The following is a 19,515-nucleotide window of genomic DNA, read 5'->3' on the forward strand; positions in this document are numbered from 1 at the left end:
GGTAATTAAGACTCCATTCTACAAAACCTAGTGTGCAGTTAGCAGGAAGAGAGTGAACGCCAGCCCAGGATGGTTCCTTTGTCTGTCTTCCTGGGAGGAGATATTCTGTGTGTCCACATGTGACTACTTTAGCTTTTCCGCTTAGAGCCCTCCTTCATTCTTAGAGCACGTGGCTCTCCTATCTTCTGAGGGATGCTTATGCAAGACATGAGCGAATTGCTTGAAAGAACAGTCTACATGATTCCTGCCTCCAGTTACGGCAGCTGGAGGAGAGGAGCGAAAAAAGGCGAGAAAAGCCCATGGAGTATGAAGTGCACACGGCGAGTGGGTGGGCACTGTGAGGAAATGAAGGGAATAAAAACCCAATGCAGGATGCCGAGACCAGCCTGTGCAGAGCCGGAGTCGGGCTGAATGACTGCGCGCTTGGCTCTGCTAACAATAGCTGCCTCTCATTTATTTATCTCAGGCATGAGAGTGGCGCTGGAAAGGGTGCTCATTCAATTCTGGTAAACACTCCCCACTGGAGAGCCAGGGCTCCGTTCTCTAAGACCCACAGTGGGCCTATTAGGTACACTTGGCTGGGAGCCTGCCCTTCACTTGGAGGTGTGAGTAAAAATACCCCAAACCCCGAGAATTTGGGACCTGCTACTACTTGTGGATGGTAAAGCAGATGTCTCTCCAGAGCTGGGTTGAAACCACCATCTCCATTCACCTCTCCCATAAATAAATGGAGAAGAGAGCTTCCCCTTCGTCCTGGAATGAAATGAGACTAGTCAGGAGAGGTCAAGAAGGCGTTCTGTTTATTAATGTTCCTTAGGGGAAATCAAAGGAAGTGATAGCGCTGTGACCTGGTGAGGCTCAGCGGGAAGGGGGAGGCAAGATCCAGGGGTGATTGTAGGAGAGATGAATGAACCAGAAGGATCGGCTCAAGGCTGGTGCTGTACCACTTGAGCCACAGCTCATCAGATCTCAGCCTCCTGAGTCGTTAGGATTACAGGCAAGAGCCACCACATCCATTCAGACAACTTCTTAAATCACTCTCTTTGGAAGAATGCATGAATGGGTTAGGGAGACAGTAGTGACAAAGTGTGTTAAGGTATGGTGACATTCCTCAGCTCTCCTCTGTGATAGGAGTTGAGTGAAACTTAATGCAGAGGTCCTAAAACCCGTACTTTCCCTGGGAGTCCGAACTGAAGTAGCACAGGAAAGCCTCCTCCAGCCTCTGTGACTATCTTAAGAGCCTTTGAAATAATCAGCATGCCAAGGGGCCACATTTGGGGGTGAAATGATGTAGGCTCCTTCACCTCAAAGTTAGGGGAAGAGTAGTAGCTGGAAGAAGTGACACATAAACAAGACACCTTCCCAGACAGGTCCCGAACCAGGAAAACCTGGCTCTGGGGCCCGGGCAGCCTTCTCTCAAGGTTTAACTGTGCTTCCCTCTGGTCTCCAGCAAGCATTCTGGGCCTTCCCTCTGTCCTGGGCAGCTCAGGGAATGCAAATGAGTGCTCATAAAGGAAGGACTGCCAACCCCCTCATCCAGCAGCCCCCAGGATACCCCCAGCCTGATGACAGCCTCAGGCATTGGGTGGAGAGGCTGGTGTGTTCTCAGAGATGGCCTCCCGCCCTCCAGCAGGCAGAGGGTGGGCAGGGCCACCAGGTGAAAGCCATTACTAAAGGCGGTCTAAGCCAATGCGGGTGGAGTATTTTGAAGTATCACCGTGCTGTTCTACTCTTTGGGCACGTAAGAGCATCAGTTGTGCTGTGAAGCTCCTAGCTGCTACTGATTATCCTGATTTGGGATGTCGCTTCTGCCCCTTCCCCCTCCCCAGCCACAGGAGGATTAGGAAGGGTGGGAGAGCACACACGGAGGGGGAACTGTCTCTGGAAAAGATCAGAGGTGACAGCACAGGCCAGTCCCAAGATAGTTTGGGGACCTCCCAAAAGGTGTGTTCCTCTTCCCTTGGTTGTTCACGCCCCCCCCCTTGAAAACTTGTACTCCCAAATCCGGATCCTAATCCACTTCCAAAATTGAGAATGACTCTCAAAGCTTGTCTGCCCAGAGTATTGCCCAGAGTATTGCTATTGTTAACCTAAGTAACAAATACCTTGGTACATTGGTACCACTCAGGTGCTGATTCAGCTGTCGAGAGAAAATGGCGACCCAAACAGACATGATCTCTGTCTCCAGTCTTGTGAGGAGAGAGTGCCTGTGATCATTCGTCAGTGATGTCTTTGATGGTTTGGGCCTCACCAGGACTATTTATACATGTGAGGAATTGTGTGTGAGCCTGGACAAGGTGGTCCCTCCTCCTACTTTTATTTGGAAGATCAGTGCTTTGATAAGTTTTGGATTAGCACCTTTCCATTAGGGCCAGAGTCCTACTGTCAGACTATACCATGTTGAGAACAAGTGTTGTAATAGACACAGTCTGTTAATGGGGTGATAAGTGTACCTCTACACCACCCAAGCTCACCAGGAGAGTTCTGGGAGGGAGGTAGACTGGTTGGGTGACTTCTCCAGAACTCTCCAGTTCACCCACAGGAGCCTCAGCTATTTTACCCCAGCAGCTGCAGCAGAGGCCTTGAGATGATCTCTAGACCCCGTCCTGGCAGCACCAAATGCCTGTTTGGGGTTCAGGACCTACCGAAAGATACTGTGGGGGCCCGGCTTTGGAGCCTTGGCATCTGAGCCACAGCCATGACCCTCAGAGAAGGTAGTGAGGAAAGAGTGTGGCCCAATGCCCGAGGTGAGTTACAGGCCAGAGCTGTAGGAGTTCCACAAGGCCTGGAGAGGAGCTCCAGGTGAGGGGAGATCTGTGCTCAGCCTTGACAGGGTGGAGCTGAGCGAAGGTGAAGGCAGGGCACCAGTGCTTTAGCAGAAGGAAGGAGAATGACTAGAGGCATGATGGTGAGGCAGACATAGGGCTTCGGGTTTGCATCTGGCCTCTATGTGAGCACAGCGAGCCATATCTCCAGGCCTCGTTGATTGGGTTATTCCCTAGCAACACTAAAAGATCATTGTGCTTAAAGTGTCTAGCACATTGGCACACATGGTGGCTGCTCACTAAACTACCATGTAATTGTTACTGCAGGGGAATGGAGCAATTTGAGGAATGAGGACTAGGCTGGTGGCCTCTATCCAAGGCCAGCTTCCCACATTGTACTCGCTGGCAGTGACCAGCAAATCTGCCAGTTCCCCCTCCGCCCTGGTGCCCTGCTGTACCCAGAACAGCCTCTCCTAGTGCACACCCTACAGTATACCAGCCGAGCAAGCTTTGCAATACTCCTGGCCAGGCTCCGACCTCACCCCTCTTTACAGCTACACAGCTAACAAGTGGCAAGCAATAAAGGAATCTGAAGTGTTGGTTGTCAACCGCACCCTAGCCTAGCTGGGACCCTTAATCCCACACCTGGCCAAGCCAATCTAGCTGGTGACTCCACCTCTACTCTCCTATATACTCTGTCCTCCACACCTTCACCAAGGGAACTCAGCCCCTTCTGCTCAGACCACTATAGTTGCCTCCACTGCAGTGGTCTATCTAGCCTTGACTGCATAGCCGTACCCTCTAGGGAGCTCTTAAAAGCCAGTGCTCTGGCCACACCCAGGACTAATTCCAAGACCTACTCCCTGGGTGTCTGGGGGAATTAGGCCCTCCCCTGCCCACCCTCGCCAGCCATTTCTAAAGCTCCCCGACGGATGGCAAATGTGTGTGTGTGTGTGTGTGTGTGTGTGTGTGTGTGTGTGTGTGTGTTTAAGTCAAGAAGAGACCCTAGAACTGGGAAGGGAATTGGGAGGGGGCAGGGGAGCGGGCAGTATTTCCCCACCATGCAATCTGATCAGAAACAAGTCATCACTAGCGAGAAAGGCAGAGCTGACCACCACCCCGCCCCCTGCATTTTTAACAGGATCCCCAGGGGGTGCAGGATTGCGGGGACATTACGAAATGCTTTGCCCCATACAGCTCTCATTTAATTCCCACACTCCCCACGGCTGTCCTGCCTCCCCCCCCCCTTTCCTCCCCCATCCCTCCCAACCACAGAAAACCTCCAAACCTTGACCCTAAGCCAGAGGAAGAAGGGAGGGGAGAAGACTCCAGAGCGCGGGAGGAGTGGGGCCCTCAGGGAGGAGAGCAAGGTGGGGTGCCCTGCAACTTCCCGTGGGAGGGGGAGGGCTGGAGCTGGGAGCAGGCCCTGAGGAGTGCGCAGTGGCCCTCGCCCCTCCAGGACGCCGGTTCCGGGGACGGGGTTCAGGGCGTGGGACCTTCTCCCTCTCTCCCTGCTGAGGCCTTCAGAGGCTTGCTCCGCAGGGCGCGGCGGGCGGCAGCGCCCTCTCCTGGCGGGCTCGAGCACGGCAGGGGCAGCCGGCCGCCTCCCTTTGCTCCACCCCTGCGTGCAGATAACTGTTGGAGGTTCTGTGGGCCTCAGAGTACGCATTGTTTCCTGTAATTTAATTCTGCCTCCTGAAAGAGCTGCTAATTAGATCTATTAATTACCCGGTGCATGGAGGGAAATTTCCATACGCTGTCCTGGATGCTGCGCTCTCGGTGGACAGGCCTGGCCCCTTCCTCGGTCTCCTTGCTCTGGTCCCCCTCAGCCCTCCCCCCCCCCCACAAGCCTTGCAGTCTTTTGGCGAGTGCTAGAATAGCATTTCCATGCCGCAGGCGACCTGGCCATTCCCACTCGTCAAAATCAAATGCATGTTCTTTCTTCTCAGCAGGCGTCCCGGCTCTGTGGCCACATCTGCGCTTAGCGCCATTCCTGCCCTCTCTCCCCTGTCCACAGCTGGACACCGCAGGGGGAGATGTGGGAGCTAAGCTCGGTGGTCCAGGCCACACAGGACAGCCAGGGCGCTGTCAAGATTAGAACTCAGCCTTCCTGAAGCTGGACATTTCAGAATCGCAAACAGGCAAGGGACAAACTGGGTAGCTCTGTGTGGGATGGTGGAGAGGGGCGAGTCCATAGCAAAGCAGAATCTGCTTGCCCCTGAGGGGGGGGAGGTCATGCCCACAGCTCGGGACCACTGGACAGGTAATCTTTTCAGGATGCTGGAAACTTGTGAGCCACCTGCTTAGTTTTGCCCACTGAACGTCTCCATGCGGTTCGTGCAGAAGTAGCCAGGTGGCGCAGGCCCACTGCTCCTGGAGCCTCCTTCCCTGCCGAGTGCGCATGCCTGGGACCCCTCCCCTCCCCCCCCTCAAGTCACCCATTCACAAAGCTGCTGGCCCGTCTCTAAACTAGCTGCCAGGCAGGAAAGGAAAACAGCCTCATTTCAAGGTATTTAGCTACGAAATACCTCCCCGAACTTGGAATTATTTTTAGGAAGATATTAATGGTGGGGATTTCAGGCATCACAAGCAGACTGGAGAGGGGGCATTTGGGGACAGAAAGCCTGGGGAAGAGCCCACACATGGAACTGCCTTGTGTCTGGAAGGTCTGGCAGAGTGCTCTGCTTTGCCATGGTTCCAAAGCAGTGCCCAGCTCCCAGCCGGCAATGCTTAGCACCGACCCCATCCTCTGAGGGGGGGGGGACCTGAGTGTGTGAGCCCCTCCACCTGCTATGCCGTGGCCCTTCAGAATGTTGTCTTTCCTAATGTGGTAGAGAGGCTTGCGTAGGTGCTTCTCTTGCAGCCCGCAGTGGTCTGTGTGCACCCCCTTCCCCCACTGGTCTGCTGGAGTAGATTGGAGATGGTCTGACTCTGCTGGCCCTCTGGCCCCATCCGGTCCCTTCTAAGAGCACCTTGGCCCTGTCTGAGAGGGCTGTAAAGCTCTAGAGCCTTTTCCCTGGCTTGTATCAAAGTGGTCCCAGGCTGAATTGTCATTACGCCTCCAGATACCCCACCCCCATTCTGGGGAACAAGCTGTTTCCCCCCCCATCTCTCTCCTCCCCCCCCCCAAGTCCCTGCCTTCACCTGCAGAAGCACCATGAACAACTGACAGTCGCTCTGACACCCAGAGGCAGAGCCTACATGTTTTCTGTGTCCTCCGGCGCCCATTACAGTGCTCAAGGTCTGGATTTAATGAATGAGTCAATGAATTATTGAGTAAAATTTGACTCCGGGTTACTTTTCAGCAGGGAATTTATTGGGTTTCTATGATAAAAAGTGTTGAAAAGACAGGCTAGAGGAGGTAGGTTTGAAGCCCAGCTCTGCCACTGACTAGCTTAGTTATATAACATCCCCGTGCCCCTGGCTCTTTACCTGGAAAATGGGGTTCTAGTAGAATCTGCCTCATAGGGTGGCTAGAAGGAATAAATGAGAGAATACAAGTGACACAGGTGAACAGGGGGGGGCTGGTAGGGAGTGGATACTTGGTAAATGTTGGCCTTTATTACTCCTATTAAGTAGAATTCCTGCATGAATGGCCATGTCAGTGCCCTACACTGCCTCAGGGACTGGGGGCACCAAAGGATTCTGCCATCTCCATCTCTGCCCTCCAGGAGTAAGCAGTGCAGTTAGGAGACAAGACCCACAGAAAGGAAGAGTTGCAGAGGCAGAGAGCTAGCTGCCCAGGGCAGTGGGGGTTGGAGGAAGGTTCCACAGGGGACCATTTGAGGAAAAGATTTATGGAGAATTGGAGAGGCCTAGTCTAAGGAAGGGTCATGTGGGGCCACCAGGTCATGTCCTGCAGAGGAAGCACCCAGGCAACTGCGTCTCCAGGCAAGAGGGGGGACACTGACTATTAGGAAGAGTCCCTCCCTATACTTCCTGTGTCCAGTTCACTCCCACTCCAGGAAGCCATGTTGGTAGGAAGGCCTCCTTCCAGCTGTTTGCTGAGGCCACATAGGAAGGCCAAGGTGGTGGATAGCTTCCAAATGCCCCTCTCTGGGCACAGGAAGTCAGAAGGATCACAGATGGTTCTGGGTGAACTCTGCAGAAGCCTTGGACTTTCGCCCTCAGAAGTAGTCTCCAACTTGGAGGTCCCTATGGGTCATTTTAAAGACTCTGAGCTGGCGTGAGCTAGAGTTTTGTAAGATTAGGAGAAAGCGACAAGGTCCTGGGAGAGAACAACACAATGATAGAATCTCCAACTGTGGTTACATGTTGGATCTTCACACCCCAGCACTCCCCAACCAGACTTGCAATTCCCAGAAGCCACAGGCATCTGGGCCCTTATGTGTCCCTCCTTCCTCTATTCCCATCGCCAGCCCCGTTTGCTTGCCTGGCCCACTCCTATGCATCCCACTTGCTCCCAGGTGTTGCCTCCTTTGAGAAGCCTTCCAGTACACCCATGCTTTCCTCCAGACTTCTTGTAGCAGCTTGTCCTCCATCAGGATACTCAGGCCACAGAATCACAACTGTGCAATTTGTCCTCTTCCCTGTGAGCTCCTCAAGGTCTCATTCATCTTTGCTTTGCTAGCTCCTGGCAGCGTGCCTGGCACAGAGTCAGCATCAGTGAATGTTTGAAGAATGTGTGGAGTAGCTGCTCGGGCAACATGCAGTGAGAGGCGTAGCTCTGCTGCTCCTGATCTTAGTCCCTAATTCTAACCTCCATCCTCTCACCACCGCCAATGTTAGGCCAACATCAGGAACAGCTGAGTTCCACCCCTGGGTACCTCTTACACCCTCAGAATAGGTTCCCCCAGTTAGGAGAGCAGACCCCTCTGCTTCACCTCCAACGCACTCAGATAAGGCAGGGCATCCTCGATCTCGCACATCCCTGCATGAGAAGCATCTCTCAGATCAAGTCTGGAAGAATGGCCAGAGCACGGTAGGCAGGAGATCACTCATGAGCAGTAAGGGCACTCAGAGGACTCGGGGTACAAAGAAGACCCAGGGTATCTGGGGGCCAAGTGCCGGGTCAGCGATAAGGACAATCAGGTGTCTAGGGAAGGAAACCAGGCCTAGGAGTCAATCTCTCTCTCTCTCTCTCTCTCTCTCTCTCTCTCTCTCTCTCTCTCTTTCTCTCTCTCTCTCCCCTCTTCCCCACCCCTACCTCACCCCTATTCTAGATGGGAATATCAAGGCACTGGGAGCCAAATATCTGACTCCAGGCCCCAGCTGTGGGAAGCAGTGAGTTGTGTTCAATGTGTGGCCAGCAAATGTCCCCAGAGCCCCTTGCTCCATGCCAGGTAGCAGAGTAGTAAAGAATAATAGGCCAGGGACTGGGAATGTGGCTTAGCAACAGAGTGCTTGGTGCTTGCCTAGCATGCATGAAGTCCTGGGTTCAATTCCTCAGTACTACATAAACAGAAAAAGCGGGAAGTGGCGCTGTGGACCAAGTGATAGAGTGCTAGCCTTGAGCAAAAGAGGCTCAGGGATGGGGCCCAGGCCCTGAGTTCAAGCCTGAGTTCCTGCCTGCCTGTTCTTTGAAATTGCCCTTTTCCCCCTGTTCCAACCATCACAGCTATCTTGGACTCTCTTCTCAGCACCATCGGATTGTGTCCCATTCTGAGAAGTACCTGTGGCATCATTCTCCTTAGCAGTCCACAGCCTGGTCTCCACCCAGCCCTTTGTTATATCTCCCTCAAACATAGTATCTGTGTGTTATCAGCTCCCTCAGCCTCACTCCTCCCACCTCCTCCATCCTCTAAGGCCCCCCTTCGTGAAATCTAGCCTTGATCCTGTCACTCACTCCCTGGCTCTAACCTTCAGTGACTTCCTATTGGCTGTGGATTTCTTATCTTGGCAGTCAAAGATGCCAATTCTCAGCCTTAACACCTTGTTCCCTATGTTCCAAGGTTCTAGGACCCTTGCCCCTATCTGAACAAACCCCTCTGGTTCCTCTTCATCTGCTGAAATCTGTCCATCCTTCCACACCTGCACACAGGGGCCCCTCCCCTTGTCCTGACAGCTGTCTGTGCCTTCTCCCTCCCTCAAAGAGCCTCTTCGTGGGCAAGAACTTCTCAGCCATGAACAGAGTGCTGGGCACACGAGATGAATAAGTGATGTAGAACAAGCAAATGAGCACAGCCTTGTGCTTTCTGTCTGTCAGCAACTGTTGGCCACCTACTATGTGCTTCACCTCTGCCAGGTACCAAGGATACAACAGAGGAAAGGGCAGGTGGGGTATCTGCCTGTATAGCAGCCCATGATGTAGGAGGTGCTGAAACCACACATCCATTCATCTGGAAGCTGGCTTGCTGGTTGCCTATTGGTGTGTGTGTGTGTGTGTGTGTGTGTGTGTGTGTGTGTGTGTGTGTGTGTGTGTGTGTAGAATGCAGGCCGTGGTAACGCTGGTTGCCTATTGGTGTGTGTGTGTGTGTGTGTGTGTGTAGAATGCAGGCCATGGTAACACTGGCCTCAGCTGAAGGTTCTTTGATGATCCAGAGAGAATCAGCACGTTGTAATCACATTCCCTATCAGCCCAGGCCTGCTGTCTTTAGCATGCATTAGAGGCTAAGTCTGCTCACCTCAAAGCTCGCTCCTTCATGGCCCTATGTCTTCCTGGCTGTCCCCAGGGGTCCTAGGGTTAGGGCCGAGCCTTGGTGAGCAGTCAGCTGGCCCTGATGAAGGAGCAGATGGAGTCTCTGTTTATTCTTCTCCTCACTGGCCCTCTGACCCGATGGCCTCAGCACACTCCAGCCCCACAAGACCCACTGCCAACCAGACAGCTCACAAGAGCTTAGCGAATACAGTCTAAAATCACATATTTTATTGATGTTCTTCATCGACAATAATCATATGTGCAAATGCCCAAGTTCTACACCTCCCCACCTCCCCCAGGTCACCACCCCCAGAGCGATGTTGAAGGAACCCACCTCTGTGGGTCCACCTTTTGCCTCCTTCTGGGGTGCCAGCTGTCATGCTGCTGAGCCTCCAGGAGGCTGGGCCTGGCAGGACCTGCTTCCAAACTTGAACTTCGGAGTCCAGAGAAAGCTCAGGTCTGCATTGTCCACACCTCCCCCCTCCTCAGCCTATCCCTGCAGCTCAAGCGTGACCCCAGACATGGGCGTGACCCCAGACACCCCCAGTGATTCCTTCCCCTCCAAGTGGTCTGTCCCGTGACCACCGAGATGGCAGAGTGACCATTTGTCAACAGGGCGGGAGTCAGTGCATAGTGGCAAGGGACCCCTGATGGTGGGAATCTTGTCTTCCTGTGTGCCAGTGCCCGAGGCTTGGCCTGTAGTTGATGCTTTATAAATATAGGCAAGATGAACAGAAGGGTAGACTGCATGAATGAATTCAGGGAGGGACTATGAGCAGTCCAGCTGCACTACATTAGCCCTCTAGGGGGGCGTGAAGGCAGGACCTAGGTAAAGTCTTCCTGGGCTCTGCTCAAGAACTCCAGGCATTGTGCAGCCGTGGCTGCCGTCCATGTGGCCACCTACTGGACACTGCAGGGGTGGGAGACAGCCCTGCTGCCTGTGTGGATGTCAGATTGGCCTCGGGACCCAGTCAGGAGGGGGAGACTTGTGTTGTTCCCCACTCCCTCATATGCCCCAGGGGTCTCTCTGGGTCTCAAAACACAAAACAGTGCCCACATCCAGAGATAATGACAGCGTTCGGATGGTCTGGCAATTGTGTTCTCATATTCCAGTCATTGCTCCCAAATCTCCTCCCTCAAAGCTGAGCATGACCTGCAGGCATTGCTTCTTCCCCCACAGCTGCCCCTCCCTGACCTGACACACGGTTTCACCTCCCTACCCTCACATGCTGCCCCCACCCCAGCCACTTTTTAATATCTGGCTAGTCTTGTCCTCAGTGGCTGGTTCCTAAGCCTTTGGGAGATTTTCAGACTCCTCCCAGGTCTACCCTATTGTCCAGGGACAGCAAATAGCTCTCAGGCATCTCTGCAGCTCTGGCCCTCGGGCCCAGCGGTGGTAAAGAAGACGCAGGCTCTCTAAGCTCATCCAGAGCAAGGCTGTGCAGAAATCTCTTCCACAGCATGTCTGAGAGATAATTTCCTAGATCCTTTAAATGCCTCCAGCAGTGCGGCACCCACTCCCTCCCCAGGTAGCTTTCCAGCATAGAACAGCTTCAGCTGCTAGAATGTCCTTTATATAGGATGTAAATGAACCTGTTTGCCCCTTCTACTTCCCCCTCCCTTCAGCTTTCTTCTTCTATGTTCATCCCTTGCGCTCTTTCTCCCTCTCTCTCCCCCTCTCTCCTTTCCTCTCTCCATCTCTTTCTCTTCTGTGCAGCTATACAGTTTACATGCCCCTCTCATTTATCAGTAACTCCTCTTTCTCTCTCTCTTCTTCCTTTCCTAACACTTGACAAAAACCCGGAGGTTGGAGACTGAAGGCAGAGGCTGGAGGGATGCCCGGGAAAGAAAGCATCCAGCCAGGTCCTGGCCTATACTGAGGTGCCCATCTGAGACTGGGCAGTCAGGAAACAGCAATGAACAATAGCAAGCCATTAGTTGCTGCCTCCAGAGAAAGGACCTTGAGCCTGGGGGTAGACAGCAAGTGCCTGTGCTAGGTTCCTCCTCCCTGCCCTTCATCTGACGGGGGGTGGGGGGGATATGGACATACATACCCCCCACCAGCTCCCTAGTAGCTGGCAGAGCTGACTTGGTTGTCTCTCACACATGACCATCGGAACATTTGCCAGTCTCTGGGTCCTGGAAGCAGCAGCAATGTGAGTGAAAGCTCAAGAAGGAGCTGTGTGGCATGAGACATGGTGGAGTGGATGGGCCAGGCAGAGGGGGAAGGGAAGAGATCTGCCAGGCAGAGGCATCTGAGTAGCCACCGGTTGGCTGGCTATGCCTGGATGGTCAGTTTTCCTCCTGGTCACCACCCATCAGCTAGCGCTGTTTCCTGTGGATTTGAAGACCCTGGAGTGGGCGAGAGGACCTTACCAGCCTGGAGTTGTAGTGGGGCATGGTGGAGACAAGGTGCCATGGTCTTATGTGCAGGAGGAATGGAGACGCAGGAACGATGACGACAGTGCCTGCCTGCTACTTGTCCTGCTGCTTAGAGGTCTCACTTCCGACATTGAACATGGGGACCAGCAGGCCCAGCAACCATCTCTTTCCAAAGACCTCCTGCAAGTTCTTGCGCCAGGGCCGGGCACTCACTACCACCCCTTTTCGAGCCTGGTGGCGGGTCTGCCCCCGGAGGATCAACAGCAGCTGGTGGCAGCAGAAGCCGGCACAGGCCAGGCCCACGGCAAACCAGAGGTAGAGCATGAGGATGACGAACATTTCAGAACCGAGGACAGCGCCTGCGGGGGGGAGGGGAGACACCAGCAGCTCTTTACACTCCGGCCACGTAGAGCGAGGATGCAATCCTGGGCGAGGCGCTTTCTACTTCACCAGGGAGGGAGGGAGATTAATGAGATGGAAGCTGCATTTTGTAGCAATCTCAGCACTGCAGCCAGCCAGAGGAAGGATGAACTAGTTGCTACAACTTTTCATTAGTGCTGAGGTGAGAGGGGGAGAACTGGGAGACTGGGGAGAAGGGAAGGAAGTCTGGGAGCTCAGGTAGGAGAGTCCCCAGCTTCTCTAGACAAGATTGACTTAGGTGTTGTGCACATGCTTCCGTGGAGACAGACCTTCCCTCCATTTCAGGTTTTCTCTAGGAAAGAGAGAGGGGTGAGCTGAGGACCCTAGAGAGGCAACTGGCATCTAGGTAGCTGTCTAGACTTCAGCACTATCTCCCCGGGAGGCTGGGAAGTGACAGCATGATTGAGAACAGGACCTCATCATCGAGAAGAAGAAGTCACAAGCTCTGCCTCAAGGGCAGCCCAGAACAGAGCACCGATTTAGGAGAATAATTCATTCATGAATGTTAACCAGAGGACCAAAACATTCAGCCAGAGCTCTCCTGACACTCGGAGCTTGCTCAGGCTAGAAGAGAACCTCAAGGTGATCAGTGTGGTCCCTTACTGTAGGGCAATATCACCCTACACTCCTCTAAACCAAGCACTTGCTATGATCAGTTTTAAACATGACACACTCTTTCAGAGTTTGGGTGGTTGGTCTGTGGTGGGTTTGCTGGGTAAATGAATGTAAGTTTCTTGTCCTCTCTGGGATGTAGTTAGCTCATCTGGGTGTAAAAAATGACTTCGTGGGGTTGCAGGATGGATAAACAGGGCACATAGGAGTGAACATTCTGGTTTTCACTCAGTGCAACACTCCCTTGCCAGAGCTCTCTCTCTCTCTCTCTCTCTCTCTCTCTCTCTCTCTCTCTCTGTGTGTGTGTGTGTGTGTGTGTGCGCGCGCATGCACGTGCGTGCACATGTGTGCACATGCACCAGTCCTGGAGCTTGAACTTGGAGTGTGGATATTGTCCCTTAGCTTTTTTTCTCAAGGCTGGTGCTCTACCACTTGAGCAATACCCCCACTTCTATCTTTTTGGTGGTTAATTGAAGATAAGAGTCTCACAGACTTTCCCATCCAGGCTGGCTTTGAACTGTAATCCTCAGATCTCCACTTTCTCAATAGCTAGGATTATAGGCATATACCACTGGCACCTGGCTTGAAGGCTATTTTATAGAGGAGGAAACTATATCCAAGCATTCAAACTTAATTCTTGAGACTACCGAGTTTTCTCTTTCTTTGCTGGGCCTAGGACCCTGGCTGGACTGCAGCTTTAGCTGCTACAGTAAAGACAGTTCCCTTGACCTGCTCAGTAGCCAGGGCAGTGAGCTCAGAACAGAACTCACACACACACCCCCACCTCCCATAGCTCTTTGCTCCCCATAGGGCTACCCTTTCCCGAGGGAGGTTTTCTCCTGGGACACCACCTTGCAGCCTACTCTACCCCTGTAAACCTCAGCATCCTCTCTTTTTCCCAGCCCATCTCTTCTCAGGTTTCCTAGGCCCCAAATTTCCAGACCCCAGAGCATTCAGCAGTCTGACAGTGGTCCAGTCTGAGCAGGCTTGCTCATTAGCAGGCTCTTTTTTGCTCATCCCTAGGAGCTTTTGACAGGTTTTCCTTTTCAAAGTTGGAGACAAATAGATCCAGCTGCCCAGGGAATTGAAAGCTCACTTGAAAGCTAGTGTTCAGAGCAGCCCCTCTGCTGATATGGGGACAGCAGTGGGACAGGCTCCTGCACCATCCCCTGACCCACTTCCTCCTTGTCAGTCCCGATTAGCTTGAGCGACCATGTGCAGAATGAAGGATCTTGGGGCTGTGGTACCCTTCAGGCTGAAGGAATGCTGATGGGCAAAAAGGGACCATGGGATATGGGAACATCAGAGCTGTCAAGTTCAGGCCTGCCTTGCAAGTCAGCCTCAGGAACACGCCTCAGCTGATGGAAGCTGCTTCCCACAGGCCTTTTTTTTCTGGCTCTAAAGGCAGGAGGGAAAGACCTTGTGGCCTTTCCCTGGCCCCATGCAGCAGCTACAAAAGGCTATTCTGGGTTCCTGTTTTCTCTCAATGTGTTTGAAGTTACCTAGCTTAGCTGCTTCAGGTTTTCTTAACTTTAATAATAGTTCCACTTCTTTTTGAGAACCAAGAATTTTGTTAAGGGCCTAAAAAGCTTACATCATTCAAACTCCTCTACCCCTGCCCCTGACCAACAGTCTATAACACTTCTGATAGATCATCACTCAGCATCTCCCTTAACGCGTCAGGGTACAAGAAGCTTTCTCCCTTCCAAAGGGCTCCTACTCATCAGGAAGCAGGCCCAGGAGGCAGCCCAGAGAGGTAGGGTGGCTACCGGATAGAGCGAACTTTGAAGGCAGCAGCTTTAGAGTTCAAGGCTTTATGGGTCTAGAACAACGTCACCTGGCTGAGCCTGTGGTTCCTGAGCCTTACAACATATGAAAATACCTACCGATGTGTCATGAGGACTGGATGGAATGAGATGTAGCTAGTAGAGTGTTGAACAATGTTAGTCTCCTTTCCCTCCTACTTCACATTCTACTGGGCACTCAGTGGGGTACTCAAACACGATCACATGTATGAAATGGTGTCATCTCCAGTCTCCAGATACAAAGGAAGTCGAGAGAGATGACGCTTGCCTCTTCTGGTCTCACAACACCAAAAGAAAACACAACTTCTAAAGTCTGACCAGCTGGCTTCCTCTGTCTTTGGTATCAGCGGAAGGCCTGGGTCAGCAACCACCTCCCTTGAGAAGAGCCTTCATATTTTTAGCCCCGGGGCCCACATTCACAGCTGTCTCGTGCTCTGGGTTGGCACCAGAGCTGGAAACAGCTCATTTCCAATCAAACAACCTGTGCCCTCTTCCTCCCTCCTGCCACCTCTCCTGAGTGACGAGAGAACTGGACTGGAGATGGAGAAGAGAGGGAAAGGGGACCCTGAACAGGTATGTGTACAAGGCGGAAGAAGAGGGGAGGGGAAAGGTGAAGGGTCAACAAAGGAGGAAGATGAAGTGCGAGAGCTGGAGATGAGCAACCCTGGCCTCTTTCCCCACAGGGTATGAAGAGGGTGAAGCTCATCCTGATATGGGAACAGGAATCTGACCCCCAAGATGTCCACTGACCACCTGTTCTCCCATCAGATCATAGCAAGGCCTTTCTTTCTTTGTTTCTTTCTTATCTTCCAAACCTAGCACATATGGACAGGCCTCCAGCCCAGACTGAAATCAAACCATTTCAGGAATCTCCTTCTGGAAATACCCTTTTTTTTATGGTTAGTGAAACTACTTGGAAAAGGATGTGCAATCAGGTTCTTTGGCTCTTCTCATCCCTCCACCTGTCTTTGCTCACACCCCACCCCACAGCCCGCCCACCTACCCTCCCCCATCTTGGTTATTTTGATCTTGGCAGCTTCCTATGCCAGCACTGAGATCCAGAAGGCCTGAGAGCTCTGAGTTCTGGGCCCAGCTCAGCCACCAGACACCCGGCATCCCCCGTGGCTGGGCCCTCCCTGGTCCTCTGTGTTCCTACTGCCAAATGGCACAATTGTTCCATGCTTGAAAGAACTGGGGCTGTAGCCATAAGAAAGGCTGAACTGATGTGGCTACCCTGGAGTAGAGCAAACTTTGTATAAATGTCCAGCCCACATCAGCCCAGGTGCATCAAAACAGTCCTGGGTGCTCAGGGAAAGTAGCTGTCTTTGTTGGCCCCAGAAGCTCATTGTGCTTAGAAATATATTCTCCTTTTGTTCTGGTGAGGAAGAATATTGGATTATAGTTTCTGGGCCTGTGGTGAGACCAGTGACAGACATACAGGAATAGTAAGAATCTGGGTAGGCCCTTCAGTCCTATGGAAGTCTACTTCTTCAGAATGAAGACACACACACACACACACACACACACTTGTGTGCTCACTACCAATTGTGTGCTCACTACCAATTGTAGTAATCAAATTAGATTCAAAGGCCAGAAGTAGGAGGAAATTGAAGTAAAGGCAAATTTCAGGGCCAAGTAAAACAGTAAGAATTGCCACCGGGAGCTAAGTCTCCCAATGGGTCACATTCCTTGAGGCACACCACAAGCCTCACCTGGGCACCAGTGTGATGACCCACATACCCGGCTCCTGTAGGTGGCTGAGCCTTCCAGAGGTTCAGGTCCAAGCTTCAGATTGTGAAGATGGAACCATGGAGCATGGTCACATCTCCAACCATGCTTTCCCTGCTCTGAGCCACCTCCAGGTAGCCAGAGTCTGGTGGGCAGAAGGTAGAACATAGCATGGCCTGGTGTCAAGTTCAGTCTTATGGTGGTTGGCTAGTAAGACCCCTCGAGGACAAAGTCCTTGGGAATATGTAAGAAGGACTGGGGTCCTGCAGAGGAAGGTCACGGCATGAGCTGTGTGCACGAGTGTGTGTGGCACACAGCAGGTGCACGGCCTGGAGAACAGGCAAAGGAGGAGAGGGACCGGAAGTGTTGTCAGTTAAAATACAGCAGGGCCATTTCATTTGAATCTCACTTAATTTGTTCTTAGTGTAACCATGTCGCTGTACTATTGGGACATAATTGTACTAAATAACTATTTATCTGACATTTTAAATGTCAGTGGACTGGGTTGTTTGTTGACCTTGCCAGCTAAAGCCCACTCACCGGAGAAGAACTGGCTGATAGACGTGGGCAGGAGCGTGAGGAAGGCCAGAGGATGGGCGAAGGAGATGGAAAGGACGGCAGAGATGTAGGCCACACCAGCCACCATGGAGTAGAGGCAGGCGAGGGAGGTGTAGAGACAGAACAGGACAAAGTTGCGCATGTTCCTACTGCCGATACAGTTGCCCGTGAAGAAACAATGATGGTCGTGCCTTAGTGTGACCCGGGCGCACACTCGGCAGAAGTGGGTGCTGGGTGGAGGGCACTGAGCCCTCCTGGACGAGGTCCCCTGGAAGGTGCTCAGGTCATCTGGAGAGTTCTGGATGACCAGGACATAATTTCCCAGGGCGTTGGCCGAAAGGAATAGGAAGAGCGCCCCGTGGAGCAGGGCAGGTGAGAAGAGGCGGGCAGCGGCGGGGTCCTCCCGCATGCTGGGCAGGAAAAGGAAGAGCTGCAGGACGAAGGTCACCAGGGAGATGCACAGGAAGTAGGCAGGGGCCACCACGTTGAGCAGCCGCAGGGCCAGCATCCTCGATCACATTCCTATGGGGCACAAGGTGAGAGGAAGACTTACTGTGGGGGTCCAGATGGGGCGACCTTGTGCACTCGCGCGGGGGGGGGGGGGGTGCTCTTTGGGTTACTTTCCCTGCCCTGGGACCAAGCAGGAGAGAAACCCAGAGATCTGAGCGGGCTCTGCAGCACCTCTGATTTGGTGACTTTGGTGCCCTACAACTATGGGCTCAACAAGCACCGTGGGGAGAGCAGCTCTCCTTTGCAGTCTGTAGGAGTCTTGATGGACTGAGAGGTGGGGCTGCGCCCCCTGGAAATGAGCCCAGGTTTGGGAGTTCAGGTTCAGACGTCTCTAGTAGAAGAAAGTGAAGGATTGAGGGCGGTGGAGTCGAAGCAAAGTCGGTCACCCCACTGACTGGAGTCCTGCTTCGCCTCTCCTTCCCCTGTCCCCAACCGCCCATCTTGGGCATACAGAGGAACCTCACGGATTACCGGGAGATACGTTGCGGGTATGTGGGAGGGGGGCGTGGTGTGACTCTATACGTGTCATTTGTGCGTGGTTAGGTGTGTGTGTGTGTGTGTGTGTGTGTGTGTGTGTGTGTACACACACGCAGCCGCTGCCACCTGGGTTTTTATTTAAGAAAAGAAAAACCAATCAATTAAAGCAATCGATCCATTGACCGGCGCCTGGTGGGGGTGGAGGCACAGCCGACATGCCCGCCCGGGTGGGTTCTGCCTCAGCCCATTTTCCCCCACGCTGGCCGAAAAACTGCCCCCACCCCCACCCCGCCGCTGCCCCTGGGGCCAGTCCACAATTCGAGCCTGCCTCCCACCCTCCCAGCCGGCGCCGTCCACACAACCCCCTGGCCCAGAAGCCCACGGCCGCCCTGGATGGACGCGTCGTGGCTAGCCGGGCCCGGCACCCCCACGGCCGGCCTCCCCCCTCCGCCACCCCGCTGCTCCGGCTCCGGCCCCCCTCCCCCCCCACCGCCCCGCTTCCCGCCCAACTTCGGAAGCCGAGAGGAAATCAGACCCGCGCGCGGGAGAGAACTTTTCCCAGGTCTGAGGAAGCGGCCAGGGGGAGGCGCGGGAAAAGTTCTGGGCAGGCGGCTGCGCCCCGGATGGACGGGCGCCACGGGGCCTTGGTCCAGGAGGCCCGGTCCGGACGGGAGTGGTCACCTTGGGATCGTCGTTGCAGGTGGCTGGACGGTCACCTTCCCCCCCCCCCCCACCTCCGGGGACCGAGGCCGCGGCGGGGCCTCTCCGCAGCCCGGGGGCGGCGCGGGGCGCGCCCGGAGGTGGGAGCTGGGGGCTCGGCGCCGGCCCCGGCCCCGGCCGTGCGCCCCCAGAGGCTGCCACGGTTCTGCCCACCCCCGAGCGCCCTGGGTCCCGGGCTCCGGCGAAGCGAGTGTCTTCCCCGCGCCCGTCGCCAGGGGGGCGCGGGAGCAGCCTCCAGATGCGGCTGGGAAGGCGGAGGGCAGGGGCCGGGGAGCGAGGGGTGCTCGGCGGGCCGCCGCCGCCGGAGCCCGGCGCGGGAGAGGCGGCGCGCGGGCCGCGGACGCGGGGAGCTGTCCCTTCAGCACCGGCCCCGGCTGACCGGGGTGGGCGGGGGGAGCCCTGCCGAGCCAGCCAGGCAGCGCGGGGCGGCCGCGGGCTCCCCGGCCACTGCCTCCGGGACGCCCGGGAAGCCGCCCGCCCCTAGTCCCCCGGTGCCACCGCGGCCGAAGGAGGAGAGGCACTCACCGAGCTCCGATGGCCGACCACCGGAGAGCCCCGGACGCCGCCGGCTCTCACCCTCCCCGAGGCTGCAAAGTTGTGGGCTCGGCCCGGCTGGCTCGCCGCCGCCTCACGCGCCGCGGCGGGGACTGGGCAGGTAGCGGGGGTGCGGGAGGAGGGAGCGGGCAGCTGCTGCCCTCCCACTTGGGCGCCAGCGAGTGGGGACCGGGAGGCGGCGGGGACGGCAGCTGGCTGGCCCCCCCCTCCCCACCTCCGCTCCTGGGGGCGGGGCCCTGGCCACCGGCTCCGCGCCGGGGACTCGCCCCCCGCACCCCCGCCCTTCCCCGAGCCTCCGAAGCGGGTTGGGGCGCCTTGCCTGACTTCGGAGCCGGCGCCTACTGGGAGATGAGGATGCAGCCCTGATGTGGAGGCTCCGGCCACC

The 19,515-nt window shown here is 54.8% G+C and overlaps 1 protein-coding gene across 1 annotated transcript; it reads right to left on the reverse strand.

Moving 5' to 3' along the window:
* Positions 1-11,085: 11,085 nt before the first annotated feature.
* On the reverse strand, positions 11,086-19,174 carry Zdhhc22 (zinc finger DHHC-type palmitoyltransferase 22). The gene is made up of 3 exons (XM_048361799.1): positions 19,101-19,174; positions 16,851-17,390; positions 11,086-12,104 (listed from the first exon to the last, which is right to left on the reverse strand). The coding sequence occupies exons 2-3, from the start codon at positions 17,374-17,376 to the stop codon at positions 11,839-11,841; spliced, it is 792 nt and encodes a 263-aa protein (XP_048217756.1). The 5' UTR covers positions 17,377-17,390; positions 19,101-19,174; the 3' UTR covers positions 11,086-11,838.
* Between the last annotated feature and the right edge of the window lie 341 nt (positions 19,175-19,515).

The sequence above is a fragment of the Perognathus longimembris genome, chromosome 14 (genome assembly GCF_023159225.1).
Source record: "Perognathus longimembris pacificus isolate PPM17 chromosome 14, ASM2315922v1, whole genome shotgun sequence".
NCBI lineage: Eukaryota > Metazoa > Chordata > Mammalia > Rodentia > Heteromyidae > Perognathus > Perognathus longimembris.

Coding starts and splice junctions, on each gene's coding strand:
- Zdhhc22 (XM_048361799.1), bottom strand. CDS start 17,376: ATGCTGGCCCTGCGGCTGCTCAACGTGGTGGCCCCTGCCTACTTCCTG. Junction 12,105..16,850: donor TATCAGCCAGTTCTTCTCCG/GTGAGTGGGCTT, acceptor TCCCCCCCGCAG/GCGCTGTCCTCGGTTCTGAA.